The sequence below is a fragment of the Camelina sativa genome, chromosome 14, assembly GCF_030686135.1.
Source record: "Camelina sativa cultivar CO46 ecotype springtype chromosome 14, ASM3068613v1".
Classification (NCBI taxonomy): Eukaryota; Viridiplantae; Streptophyta; class Magnoliopsida; order Brassicales; family Brassicaceae; genus Camelina; species Camelina sativa.
Window position 1 is genome coordinate 9,667,782 of NC_141893.1, and position 12,973 is coordinate 9,680,754.

At 37.6% G+C, this 12,973-nt stretch overlaps 3 protein-coding genes across 3 annotated transcripts; all 3 read left to right on the forward strand.

The window, feature by feature from the left end:
• The first annotated feature begins 203 nt into the window (after positions 1-203).
• Positions 204-4,612, forward strand: LOC104740870 (uncharacterized). Its single transcript, XM_010461594.3, has 4 exons — positions 204-2,650; positions 3,074-3,282; positions 3,372-3,595; positions 3,671-4,612. The coding sequence occupies exons 1-4, from the start codon at positions 1,018-1,020 to the stop codon at positions 4,497-4,499; spliced, it is 2,895 nt and encodes a 964-aa protein (XP_010459896.2). The 5' UTR covers positions 204-1,017; the 3' UTR covers positions 4,500-4,612.
• Positions 4,613-5,203: 591 nt separating this feature from the next.
• On the forward strand, positions 5,204-8,441 carry LOC104740871 (protein disulfide isomerase-like 1-1). Its single transcript, XM_010461595.3, has 9 exons — positions 5,204-5,461; positions 5,857-5,887; positions 6,051-6,338; positions 6,439-6,627; positions 6,713-6,838; positions 7,206-7,343; positions 7,440-7,677; positions 7,771-7,883; positions 7,970-8,441. The coding sequence occupies exons 1-9, from the start codon at positions 5,274-5,276 to the stop codon at positions 8,180-8,182; spliced, it is 1,524 nt and encodes a 507-aa protein (XP_010459897.1). The 5' UTR covers positions 5,204-5,273; the 3' UTR covers positions 8,183-8,441.
• Positions 8,442-8,480: 39 nt separating this feature from the next.
• Positions 8,481-11,823, forward strand: LOC104743446 (protein disulfide isomerase-like 1-1). The gene is made up of 9 exons (XM_087485972.1): positions 8,481-8,552; positions 8,945-9,160; positions 9,854-10,153; positions 10,252-10,485; positions 10,584-10,709; positions 10,839-10,976; positions 11,068-11,305; positions 11,419-11,531; positions 11,614-11,823. Exons 1-9 carry the CDS (start codon positions 8,481-8,483, stop codon positions 11,821-11,823), a joined length of 1,647 nt encoding a protein of 548 aa, XP_087342098.1.
• Positions 11,824-12,973: the final 1,150 nt, after the last annotated feature.

The window sequence follows — 12,973 nt, forward strand, 5'->3', positions numbered from 1 at the left end:
TGTTACTTATTAAAAAGTTCGAATAGAGTTTTTTATTTTATTTTAATTACTGTACAAATTGTGTTATACACTTTTACTGTTATTGTACTAAAAAAGAAATAAAAATCTGTCACATTCATAACATTTCTACCAACCAAACTGGTGACACTTTTCACTGTTCAGTTATTATTTTAGAGGTGGCATAGCTTAAACTTTTTTTCTTTATCGAAACTCGTTAAAGAGTAAAAAGATAAAAGTAAAAGTACAGGGCAAAAGGGTAAAAAGTCGAAAGTAATGAGGCCAAAAAAAAAAAAAGGAAGTAATGAGACGGCGTTAACTTCAAACATCATTCCGTCGTCGACGTTGTTTCTCTTCAGTCTCTCTCTCACTCTTTCCCGGAAAATTTATACAATTCTCAGAAATAAAAAACCAAACTTTGCTTTTGTTTTTTTTTTTTTGCTTTCATCCTCGGGCTGGGCTCTCTCTCTCACTTTCATCTTCGCCAATTCCAAGTTACATTTAAGTTTTTGCCCAAATCCCTAGCTTTCTTACACACATCCCTATCCGTTAAATTTCGTAGAGATCGTAATTAATTGCAACAAGACGAATCCTTTTTTTTTTTTAGTTTATTAAAAAAAAAAAAAAACTAAACCCCATAAAAAAAACTTCATTTTTTCTTGCTTTCTCTCTCTCTCTCTCTCTCTCCTCTGATCCCTGTCTAGCCCCCATGGATTCTTCTGTCTCTCCTCTTCTCTCTCTGTCACTCTCTCGCATGCACGAGCTCCCCTCTTCTCTTCTCCTCCTCCTCCTCCTTCGTTTCTTCTTTTGTTTTTTTCCTCACACTCACATCTAATTAAACTCTGCTTACTCTGTTTCCTGAGATTTGAGAAAAAAAAAAACCCAGATTTCGAATTTGGGGATAAGTCTTTTCTTTTCTTTGGAAAGCAATGGTCTTTCCATTCACCAAAGCATGAGACTTGAAAAAGTAGTTAGTTGTGGAGGAGACGACGAAGACGTTAAAGTTTGGGTTTTTCACATATGGGTTGCGGAGGATCCAAAGTAGATGATCAACCACTTGTGATTCTCTGTAGAGAGAGGAAAGAACTTATCAAAGCCGCTTCTCATCACCGTTGTGCTTTAGCCGCTGCTCATCTCTCTTACTTCCAATCTCTCTGCGACGTTGGTGAGTCCATTAAACGTTTTGTTGACGAAGAACTCGTCGTCGTTGGCACTTCTTCTTCTTCTTCTATCCCTGGTTCCCCTGTTCTCACGCTTCCCTCTGACGAAGGCAAGCCTCGTAATAATAAACACAACAACAAGACCTCGTCTTCTTCTACTTCGGTTTCTCATTCCGTTATTGACGAAGACGACGACGACCAAGGAGAAGGAGAAGATCATCAGCATTTGCATTTATCATCTGGATCCGACTTAGATTCAGGATCCGAATCTGGATCTGACGATTCATTAGGTCATCATCATCATCATACTCACATTGATGAAACTACCCCTCAAGTGAATGAGAGAGAAGCACCATTACCGGAACATTACCAACCCGGTTATGAGCCTGGTTATCAATATCAACCAGGTTATCAGTATCCGGTTGAGGGATGGGGGTATATGGGAGAGAACCCGAATCAAAACCAGTACCCGTACCCGAACCCGAATCAGGGAATGTATTTTATGAAGAAGTCTGCGCCACCGTCTCGGCCTTTAGTGTTTCAGCCGGAGAATCATAGAGTGGAGAATGGGCAGTGGTTGCCGGATAATGGAGTTGGGTACTCTAATTACTTTTCCGGGAATGCTAATACTGGTTATTTTGGTTACTCGGAGCAACGTAGAGAGCCACCGTCTCCGGTGAGGCCACCTCCAGCGCCTCCGTCTCCGCCTAAGATTTCAAGTTGGGATTTTTTGAATGTGTTTGACAATTATGATTATATCAGAGCTGTTGCTGGTGAAAGTTCCGGTGCCGGAGCTGGGTTTCCTCCGGCGGTAGGTGGAGTTAAGTCGAGTTCAAGCAGTCCTGATTCGAGAGAAGTGAGGGAGAGAGAAGGGATTCCTGATTTGGAAGACGAAACAGAGCAAGATGTTATCATTGGGCAAACATTTAAACATGGGAAGAGGAAAGGTATTGAGAAGGTGAAAGAACAGAGACAGGGGAATGAACCTGGGAACTGGTCACAACGAGAGGAGATTCACGAGAGGAAGATCAAGAAACGAGGAGATTCAGGTGAAGGAACATCGAGAGATGTGCCTATGGTAGAAAGGGCTACTGAGAGTTCTTTTGGTTCGAAGACTGTGTCATCGTTTACGAGTAGTGAAGAAGATTCTGAGTTTCACCATGTTAATGACGGGGAAGGAAAGAGTAGTAGTAATGATTTAAGCGGGCATGAGACTGTTGCTAGGAAGAGTGTTGGAGAAGTGGAAGAAGAATATGTGAGGAAGAAAGGAGTGAGCTTTGAGTTGGATGAGAATGCAACTACTTCTTTTGATGTTGAATCTTCCAAGATAAGTAGCCTGTCTGCATTGTCGGTTCATGCTAATAGAGATCTCAGAGAAGTTGTGAAGGAGATCAAGAGTGAGTTTGAGGTTGCTTCTTCACATGGGAAGGAAGTGGCTGTGTTGCTTGAAGTTAGCAAGTTGCCTTATCAGCAGAAAAGCTCTGGGCTTAAAGGTAAATGTTCTGTTTTTATCTGAGATTGCATAAATGTTTCCAAATTTCTTGCTACCATTTGAAAACCCATTTCCGTTGAGATAAGTCTTGTTATATGTGGCGATAATCAATGAAGTTCTGCATATGATTTGCAGTTAGGTTAGAGTTATTTGCTTTGCAACTTTAAATTTTAGTAGGACTTTGGGTCTCTTCATGCAGTAGATACATACGTACACTCTGATAGCAGTATTACTAGACTGAAGTAGTGTAGTGAACTTTGTTCATTCTATTTTGGATCTCTTCATGCAGGAGAAACATATGAGCTTTTTTTACTTTTGATTGAACTGTTATGGGCTCTTTCTTTTCTGATGAGCTTCTAGATTATGAACCATAGATTTGATTTGCATCAATTGATTCTTACCTTGTTACTTTTTTCTTTGCTAGTTATCTTCTCCCGGATCATGTATCTGGTAGCGCCTTCCACAGTTTCATCACGTTCTCAGCCTCAACCATCAATACGGTTAACATCTAGGATCTTGAAAATTGCAAAATCATACAATGGTCAGGATGTTGGAGAAGGCTTATCTGGAAACCTCTCTTCAACCTTGGAGCAAATCTATGCTTGGGAAAAGAAACTGTATAAAGAAGTCAAGGTATCTATGTGTTTCTTGATTTTGAATGGATACTTGTCTCGTTAGTTCGCAAGCATCTTTTGACAGATGCAGTTGTATGTTGATGGCAGGATGAAGAGAAGCTTCGTGTTATCTATGAAGAAAAGTGCAGAACACTGAAAAAACTGGATAGTCTTGGTGCGGAATCTAGCAAGATCGATGCTACTCGAGCAGCCATTAGAAAGCTGCTAACCAAACTTGACGTCTGTATAAGATCTGTTGATTCCATTTCCAGCAGGATACATAAACTGAGAGATGAAGAATTACAGCCGCAACTCACACAGTTGATTCACGGGTATAATCTCAATTCTCTTACTACTGACGGGTATAATCTCAATTCACAGCTAATTACAATACTTGGTTGTTGAAGGTTGATAAGAATGTGGAGATCAATGCTCAAGTGCCATCAGAAGCAGTTTCAGGCAATTATGGAGAGCAAGGTTCGATCTCTCAGGGCAAACACGGGCTTACAAAGAGACTCCGGTCTGAAAGCTATTCTTGATCTGGAGATGGAGCTACGAGAATGGTGCATTAGCTTCAACGATTGGGTGAACACTCAGAAATCATATGTAGAGTCTCTAAATGGGTGGCTCTCAAGATGTCTTCACTATGAACCTGAATCAACAGAGGACGGAATCGCACCATTCTCTCCTAGCCGAGTTGGAGCTCCACAGGTTTTCGTTATATGCAAAGACTGGCAAGAAGCAATGGCGAGAATCTCTGGAGAGAATGTAACAAGCGCGATGCAAGGCTTTGCCTCGAGCCTACACGAACTATGGGAGAGACAAGATGAGGAGCAAAGACAGAGAGTGAAAGCAGAGTATGTCTCGCATGATTTTGAGAAACGGTTGAACGATCTAAGGATGGAGAGGGCTAGAGCAAGAATGAGAAACGAGCAGCTACAAGACGGTGGTGCATCAGAGAAAAGCGTGGTGTTGTCAGAGAGCGGGATCTCAGCTTTGGATGATTTGAAGGTGGATTTGGATTCAATGAGGAAGAAGCTAGAAGAAGAGAGAGCAAGGCACAAGGAAACCATAAAACTTGTGAACAATGCAGCTTCAAGCAGCTTACAAGCTGGATTAGTACCAATCTTTGAAGCCTTGGGGAATTTCACTTCACAAGTTGTGAAAGCTCATGAAGATGTTAGGTTTCAACAACAAGAACAAGAACAAGAACAGCCTCAGTCTGAAGAAGATTGATTTTGAACTAATTGAAAAAAGTTTTGGTAATGAAAATTAGCTAGAGATTCGGTTTTAGGAAAAGTTGTTTGTACATATTGTTTTCCATTAATATATTCATTGATTCTTCTTAATCAAGTCTTTTCTATTTTTTAAGGTCTCAGATCTTTAAGTTAAATCTACGTCTGAATGAGTATATATTATTTATTCTCCACCATGTATAATAAGATTATCAACATAGATGAATGAGGAATTTAAAAACCTATATAATAATACTCACAACCAAACACAATTGGTCAGATTTAAAATAAAATACACGTTTTTTTTATTTGACCATGGCATTTACTTGCACGAAGTCACGGACCTCAGATCTCTCATTTGATTTAAGATCAACGATACAGAACAAGCCACGTCTTACTTCGATATCGTGAAGCTTGTACACTGGTGCGGAACATTGTAACTAGTGTATCTTCGTATGTAGACAACTTTTCTCTCTTCTTATGATATTTTCTTTTGGTTTACCATTTTACCGGTGGTAAGAAAATAACAAAATCATATTATAACCGCCAAGGTAAAGGTTTTATCATCAAGAAGACACTGTGTAAAAATTATTACGACGTAAGATCCAATGAGAGTTTGCCACGTGGGGTGTATGACCATTTAGGAGCATTCAGTTTTCGTGTCCTGCAGTGATAAATATCTTTCCCCCGGAGAGAGCTGAGAGCATACAGAGAGATAGAGAGAGAGAGAGAGAGAGAGAGAATTCTCAAAGCTTAAGAGAGAAAGAGAGCGATCATGGCGGTGAGAGGATACGCGACGTTGTTATCGATCCTTGTGTTGTCGTTGTTCGCTTCTTCTATTAGAGGCGAAGAGACGGAGACGACGACGACGACGAAGGAGTTCGTGTTGACTTTGGATCACACTAACTTCACCGATACAATCAACAAGCACGATTTCATCGTCGTCGAGTTCTACGCCCCATGGTATTCGATTTGGTTTTCTTCTGTGAATAATTTAAACCTTTCTGTTAGTAGTACTCGTTAGATTACTATTGAAAATGGGGATTTGTGTCGTGTGATTCATGAATCTGATGTGTGGATGTGGATCCCCTTTTGGTTTCCTTCAACCTGGATCTGAATTTATAATTTGTGTTTTCTTAGGATTTGCATGCGAAATGATTTGAATTGGCGTAGCTGATCTGTTATACTAGTCTGAGATTTTGTTGCAGTTTTGTAATTTTGAACGATTCGATTCATTCCGATCTATATGAACTTGAGTGATCTGATTTGAGTTAGAAGATATTGAGTCGGCTGTTTTAAATTTTCCTCTGTGATTGATATTTGAATGTTAATCTCCTTTGTTTGGTAATCTTCTTCAGGTGTGGACACTGCAAGCAGCTTGCTCCTGAGGTAATAATAATATGGCCTTTTCTCAATCACTTCAAAATAGGATTTGCATGTGGAGACTTTTTTTATTTTTCATTCTTTCGATCACTTAGCATATCTCTTTGTCTAATTCATGTATCCGTGACTAATGTGGTGATCATGTTTTTTTTATTTTTTTTGTTTACAGTACGAGAAGGCTGCATCAGAGTTGAGCAGTAATGTTCCTCCGGTGGTTCTTGCTAAGATTGATGCAAGTGAGGAAACCAACAGAGAATTTGCAACCCAGTATGAGGTTCAGGGTTTCCCAACCATCAAGATCTTCAGAAACGGAGGTAAAGCTGTTCAAGAATACAACGGACCTCGTGAAGCTGACGGCATTGTTACTTACTTGAAGAAACAAAGTGGACCTGCTTCCGCTGAAATCAAGTCAGCTGATGATGCTACTGAGATTGTTGGTGACAAGAAGGTTGTTGTGGTAAGTATCAAAACATATTCTTCTATCTTTTGTCTCTGTTCCATAATTTTTAATAATGTATTGTATGGTAGTTAGATAATGTCTATTTCTATTGTTTTAGGTTGGGATTTTCCCTAAGCTATCTGGCTCCGAGTACGATTCTTTCATGGCCACTGCTGAGAAATTGCGCTCTGAATTAGATTTCGCACACACCTCTGATGCCAAACTTCTTCCCCGTGGAGAGTCATCTGTAACAGGACCTGTTGTCAGACTATTCAAACCCTTCGATGAACTTTTCGTTGATTCCAAGGTTTGTATATTACATGGATGTTTGGTACCATTATATTGTATATTGTTGCGGAATGTTTGTTTGATTTGCTTTTTTTTTCATTCAGGATTTTGATGGTGAAGCTCTAGAGAAATTTGTCAAAGAATCCAGCATTCCACTTGTCACCGTCTTTGACAAAGATCCAAACAACCACCCATATGTTATCAAGTTCTTTGAAAGCACTAATACCAAGGTAACTCATTTACTTCATTACGCTGTAACGAGTTCATGATATACTGCAAAGACAGATTCATGTTATGGCATTTAATTTTTGATCTGCACTATGATCCTTACATTAAGGATACTAAATATTTACTGGAGAAGTATGTTTCATTTAATAGAAATTCTGAAATGAATTGATTTTTGTAAAAGTTGATATTTGTTCATAAGCTTGACTGAATTATGTTTTGGCTATGGAGAGTGTGTGCCATATTAGCTGAGTCTGATAGTAGTGTCTGTAGTTTTCTTTTTGAATATCCTCACCAAAGCTTCCAGAATCCTCAGTCTCTAGTACTTTCTTCGTTTTGGGTTTTGATGGTGGGTAATATTTTGATTTTCAGGCGATGTTGTTCGTGAACTTCACTGAAGAAGCAGCTGAGTCTCTTAAATCAAAGTACCGTGAAATTGCTACATCCAACAAGGGACAGGGTCTTAGCTTCCTTTTAGGTGATGCTGAGAACAGCCAAGGTGCATTCCAGGTTAGTCGTCCTCATCTATCTCTAGTGCTTTATCTCAAGGTTAGCATTGGTTACAAATTGCTGAACATATTCCTCTCTTTTCTGAACTAATCACAGTACTTTGGACTCGAAGAGAGCCAAGTTCCTCTCATCATCATCCAGACTGTTGACGACAAGAAATACCTGAAAACAAATGTGGAGGTTGACCAGATTGAATCATGGGTCAAGGACTTCAAGGATGGAAAAGTTGCCCCCCACAAAAAATCTCAACCTATCCCAACCGAGAACAATGAGCCAGTGAAGGTTGTTGTTTCTGAGAGCCTTGACGACATTGTCATGAACTCTGGAAAGAACGGTAAGTTAGATTACATGATGAAATAAAACACTTAATCTGCTGGTAGAAAAATCTTATAAATAAGTTGTCTTCCCTCCTATTTTACTCTTGCAGTCTTGCTTGAATTCTATGCTCCATGGTGCGGACACTGCCAAAAGCTTGTTCCGATCTTGGACGAAGTCGCTCTGTCGTTCCAAAGCGACCCAAGTGTAGTCATAGCTAAGCTAGTAAGTCCTTTCTCTTTCTTCGCATTTGAGAGTATGTATATGTGTGTTCCTGATCACACCGGATTCTTACTTTTTCACTTGTCCAGGATGCAACCGCAAACGACTTTCCAAAAGAAACCTTTGATGTGAAGGGATTCCCAACCATTTACTTCAAATCAGCGAGCGGAAAGATTGTGGTTTACGAAGGAGACAGGACAAAGGAAGATTTCATAAGCTTCCTTAACACGAATAAGGACACAGTTGGAGAGCCCAAGGAGGAGGAAAAGACAACTGAGGAGGAAGTCAAGGACGAGCTCTGAAAAGAGAAGTGTGTTCTCTGTCTCTTAGCTGCTAGCTTAGTTTGGTAGTTTTGAGGAAAATACACAAAGGAAGACAGAGCTTTGAGTAGAGAGAGAGATACAAACAGACAGAGAGAATTTCTTTATCTATTCATTAGGGTTTTTTATATGCACTCTGCAGAACAATAACGGCTGCCTCATTTCTTGTTTTGGTTGTTTTTACCTTTTTGTGTTTGAACTCAGTTCTCCTTTAATATAGTTTTTGAGGCATTTCTTTGGATCGAGTTTCTAACACTAAATTGAGGCGTATACCAAAATAATGCTACTCTGGACAGATTCCACTATTTGGAAGAAAAAACCAGAAATTCAAAAGGCTACTTTGGTTGTTGAGGTAGTAAGAGAGCTTGAAACAAAAAACTCAAACATGATTAAACGTAACATAGTTTGATAGTTTAGCTTAAGAACTAAACTTGACTCACTATACCCACAAGAGGGTTCCTATAGCTGTGGTTTGAACGGTTTACCGAGGAAACAATGAAGGCCATAATGATGGCGGTGGAGGAAACCTGCAGTCTCGGCCACGTTTTGACTTTTCTATGTAACTTTCTAAAACGTCGACTTCTCTGTCGTGAAAAATCGTTCTATCTTATACTAATACTATAAATGTCGTTGGGTATTTTTTTTCTTAGCTACAAATATTATTGTGAAAGCCGTTGAATCTTGGCGCAATATATAATGTATATCTTCCAGAGCTTTCCTTCAATGCTTAATTAACATTGTTAGCGAGAGATAGCGATAGTGGCCATTTCGGGATACGTCTTGTTTTGGATCCTTTTGTTGTCATTCGCTTCATCTATTAGAAGCGAACATACGGAGACGAAGGAGTTAGTGTTGACATTGGATCACAGTAACTACGACGAAATTATCAACAAGCACGATTTCATTGTTGTCAACTTCTACACCTCATGGTATATGTATTGTGATAGTTTTAACATTTCTGTCATTTGATCTTGATCTCCGTCATTTGGTAATCCGTATTTTGTTCTTCTTCAGGGGTCCGAAATCCATCAAGTTTTCTCCTGAGGTAATATGGCATTTTCATTTGTGATAAACTCTTTCAATATCCTCTCATTAAATATACAGTATTAATATTTTTGATAGTTAAGCCACATAATTTACAAAAGTCAATGTGTTTTAGGGCTGTTATTGGAGAGATGATTTCTAAATCTATATGGAATTGTAAATTCTAAAAATCAAAACACATGGATTTTCAAATAACATGTTTTATCCTTGGATTTGAATCATTCTATTTTACACTATCAAATCCAATCAAATCCATTTAAAACATAATGTGGATTTAGAAATCCAAAAACAAATCATTAAATGAATAACATGGGATTGTAATAAGTATTTGTAAATCACATAACCAATAACACATAATTTTGATAAGTATTTTAAAATCAATGATTGAAGAACACATGATTTTTGTTTGGATTTTCAAATCCATTAAAATCATAGAACCAATAACCCCCTTTAGTCAATTTATAAAATGAAATGCATGAGAGGAGTGGACACCATTTTCTAAATGTAAATGTCTTTCCAAGATTTTTTAAAAACCTTTTTACCGTTTCTTGATCACTTTCTATAGTTATTTGTCTAGTTTACAAGGCCGTGATATTTTTTGTTTTACAGTACGAGGAAGTTGCGTCAGAGTTGAGCAGTCACGTCCCTCCGGTGGTTTTTGCCAAGATTGATGCAAGCGAGGAAGCAAACGGAGAATTCGTAACCACCAAGATTGGGATTAATGCGCGTTTCCCATCAATCTTAGTTTTCAGATACCGAGGAAAACTTCATGAATGGTACCTTGGACCTAAAAAAGCTGAGGACATAGCATTTTTCTTGACGAGACTAAGTGAGGAACCTCTTCCTTCATTACATATAAAATCAGCTGATGAAGTTGCTGAGTATGTTGGGGACAAGAAGGTTTTGGTGGTAAGTGAGAATATACATATTCCCTTTAATTCTTTGTCTCTGTTCCATAATCTATAATCATGTATATATGTATAATGTATACTTTTTTGTTGTTTTAGGTTAGGATTTTCCCTAAATTATCTGGCTCCGAGTTTGATTCATTCTTGGCCGCTGCATATAAATTTCGTGCTGACTATGATTCCGCAACCGCGGAGGACAGAATTAAATTGCACTTTAACTATACTTTCGCACATACCTTGGATGCCAAACTTCTTCCTAGCGGAGAGTCAACTGTGGTCGGACCTTTAGTCAGGATATTCAAACCCTTTGATGAACTTGTTGTTGATTCCAAGGTACAAGAGAAGGCCTTTTTCACTTTGTATATTACATGGACGAGTGAGTGGTCATCTTGCCGAATGTTTGTTTGAATTTATCTCGTGCATGCATTCAGGATTTCGAGTCGGTAGCTCTGGAGAATTTTGTCAAAGAATCTAGCTTTCCACTTGTCACCGTCTTCGACAAAGATCCAAACAACACCCCATATGTTATCAGATTCTTTTACAGCCCTTATACTAAGGTAGCTCATCGCACATAGGGCTAGGAAAGATCTTAAAACCATTACCTACGTTGTCACAGTTCATGAGTCATGACATTACTAAAAGTAATATGTTTTTTTTGCATGGTGGTATAGAGCCTGACCGGAAAGGTGATGTTGTACATTAATCTCACTGGAGAAGCAGTCGAGTCTTTTAAATTCAAGTACCGTGAAGTTGCTACATCCAACAAGGGACAAGGTCTTCGCTTCCTTCTAGGTGGTGTCAGTGACAGTCAAGGCACATTGAAGGTATATATGTCTTCCTCGTCTACCTCCAGGTTAATTAGTATTGGTTACAAAAAATACTGAACAAATTTTCTCTCTTTTGAACCATTAACAGAATTATGGACACAAAGAGAGCCATATTCCTCTCATCATCATCGAGACCGCTAGCCGCAATAATTACCTGAAAGCAAATGTGGAGATTGACCATCTTGAATCATGGGTTAAGGACTTCAAGGATGGAAAACTTGCACCCTACGTAAAATCTCAACCTATCCCAACCGAGAACAACGACCTAGTGAAGGTTGTTGTTTCTAATAGTTTTGACGACATGGTCTTCAAATCTGTAAAGAACGGTGAGTTACATACATACATTACGTCATTAAGTAAAAAAAACCAGTTACTTTACTGATACAAAAAACTTGTAATTCAGTTTTTTTTTTTTAACTCCTTCTCTTTTGAAATGCAGTCATGCTTATATTCTATGTTCCATGGTCTAAATTTTACAAAAAGCTTGTTCCAATGTTTGACGAGATCGCTGTGTCGTACCAAAACGACCCAAGTGTAGTTATAGCTAAGATAGTAAGTCCTTTATCTTTCTTTACATTTGAGTGTATATGTTCTTTGGTCCTATGCGGTGTATCTTACTCTTTCATGTGTCCAGGACCTTTCCAAAAACGACATCCCACGTGATACCTTCGATGTGAAGGGCGTTCCAACCATTTACTTCATATCAGCGAGTGGTAACATCGTGGTTTACCATGGGGATGGGACAAAGGAAGATATCATAAGCTTCATCCACAAGAACAAGGACTCAGTTGGAGAGCCAGATAAGGATGAAAAGACAACTAAGGAAGCCAAGGACGAGCTCTGAAAAGAGCAGTGCGTGCGTTATGTCTGTCACCTGATAAAAACTCATATTACTGTGTAACGCATTTCGTGTTAAATTAATTTCTTCCTTTCAATTTGCAAGTTTTTACTTTTACTTTTAAAGGTTTTATGTCCTAGGTCAGTCCGCTTTGGGATGTAATGTATGATTTAAGTCTAGTGTTTCAGTCTTTAAATTATTATTGGCATTTTAGGTAATAATAATAATAACAACTAGATTTTAACCCGCCGTACATCCAGGATAATCTTTTCTCTAAAATAAAATAAAATTAAGTTGTATTATTTTGTTAATATGGTTTATTTTGTTTAGCATTTAAAATTGTATTTTGATTATCTAAGATTTAAGTTGTGGATACTGTGGAACAATATGTTTTTTTACATAATCGTAATGTAATCAACTTTTATATATATCAAATATTCTAATATTGATTGTTTTAACAAAATAATGAAATGATGATTTATTCGTTTTGTAACATCAAGTTAATAATATTTTAAATTATGTAAATATCGACTCAAACCCGTTCGGCCATATGACTAAAAATCGAATCAAAATTTTTATATATATAAAAGCTGCATTTGGCAATTTACCCTTTTATTTATACTAATTTACTAAATTAATCCTTAAAATTTTTACAAAATAATAAGAACTAAAATATAGTAATAAAATTGCAAATCGAATCGGATCAAATAAAAAATATTTGTTTGTAAAGATTGTTTGTAAAAAACTGAAATGCTAATAATATGGAGTCAATCAAATTTTCTTCGATGTACACAAATGAAAATTTTACATAATATACATTCACACTCATAATAACTAGCATATTCCATAACTAATATTGACATAACTAATTTCTAAATTTTAGTCAAAGATTTTTGAAATTGTGATATGCTCAAGATATTGTACAGTTGCTCGGCAAGATATTTTGTATATATTCACCCAAAACCCTACTTTCTTGCCAAAACACTATAAATACTTCTCACTTGCATCTCATCAAACACGATAAACTCTCCCTCTATATATACCACAAGCAAAAAAAAGTTAATTACAAGAATTAGTTTTGGCCGATGAAAATGTTGTTATTTGCTACTTTTTTTCCTCATTTCATTGTTATTGTTACTTATTCTTTTTCTATTTT

What these genes read in the sequence shown, in the direction of transcription:
- LOC104740870 (XM_010461594.3), top strand. Translation starts at nt 1,018, where the DNA reads ATGGGTTGCGGAGGATCCAAAGTAGATGATCAACCACTTGTGATTCTC. An exon ending in GAAAAGCTCTGGGCTTAAAG is followed by an intron (nt 2,651 to 3,073) that starts GTAAATGTTCTG and finishes TTTCTTTGCTAG; the next exon opens with TTATCTTCTCCCGGATCATG. An exon ending in CTCACACAGTTGATTCACGG is followed by an intron (nt 3,596 to 3,670) that starts GTATAATCTCAA and finishes TGGTTGTTGAAG; the next exon opens with GTTGATAAGAATGTGGAGAT.
- LOC104740871 (XM_010461595.3), top strand. Translation starts at nt 5,274, where the DNA reads ATGGCGGTGAGAGGATACGCGACGTTGTTATCGATCCTTGTGTTGTCG. An exon ending in AACTTTTCGTTGATTCCAAG is followed by an intron (nt 6,628 to 6,712) that starts GTTTGTATATTA and finishes TTTTTCATTCAG; the next exon opens with GATTTTGATGGTGAAGCTCT. An exon ending in CATGAACTCTGGAAAGAACG is followed by an intron (nt 7,678 to 7,770) that starts GTAAGTTAGATT and finishes TTACTCTTGCAG; the next exon opens with TCTTGCTTGAATTCTATGCT.
- LOC104743446 (XM_087485972.1), top strand. Translation starts at nt 8,481, where the DNA reads ATGCTACTCTGGACAGATTCCACTATTTGGAAGAAAAAACCAGAAATT. An exon ending in AGGCTACTTTGGTTGTTGAG is followed by an intron (nt 8,553 to 8,944) that starts GTAGTAAGAGAG and finishes TAACATTGTTAG; the next exon opens with CGAGAGATAGCGATAGTGGC. An exon ending in TTTACAGCCCTTATACTAAG is followed by an intron (nt 10,710 to 10,838) that starts GTAGCTCATCGC and finishes CTGACCGGAAAG; the next exon opens with GTGATGTTGTACATTAATCT.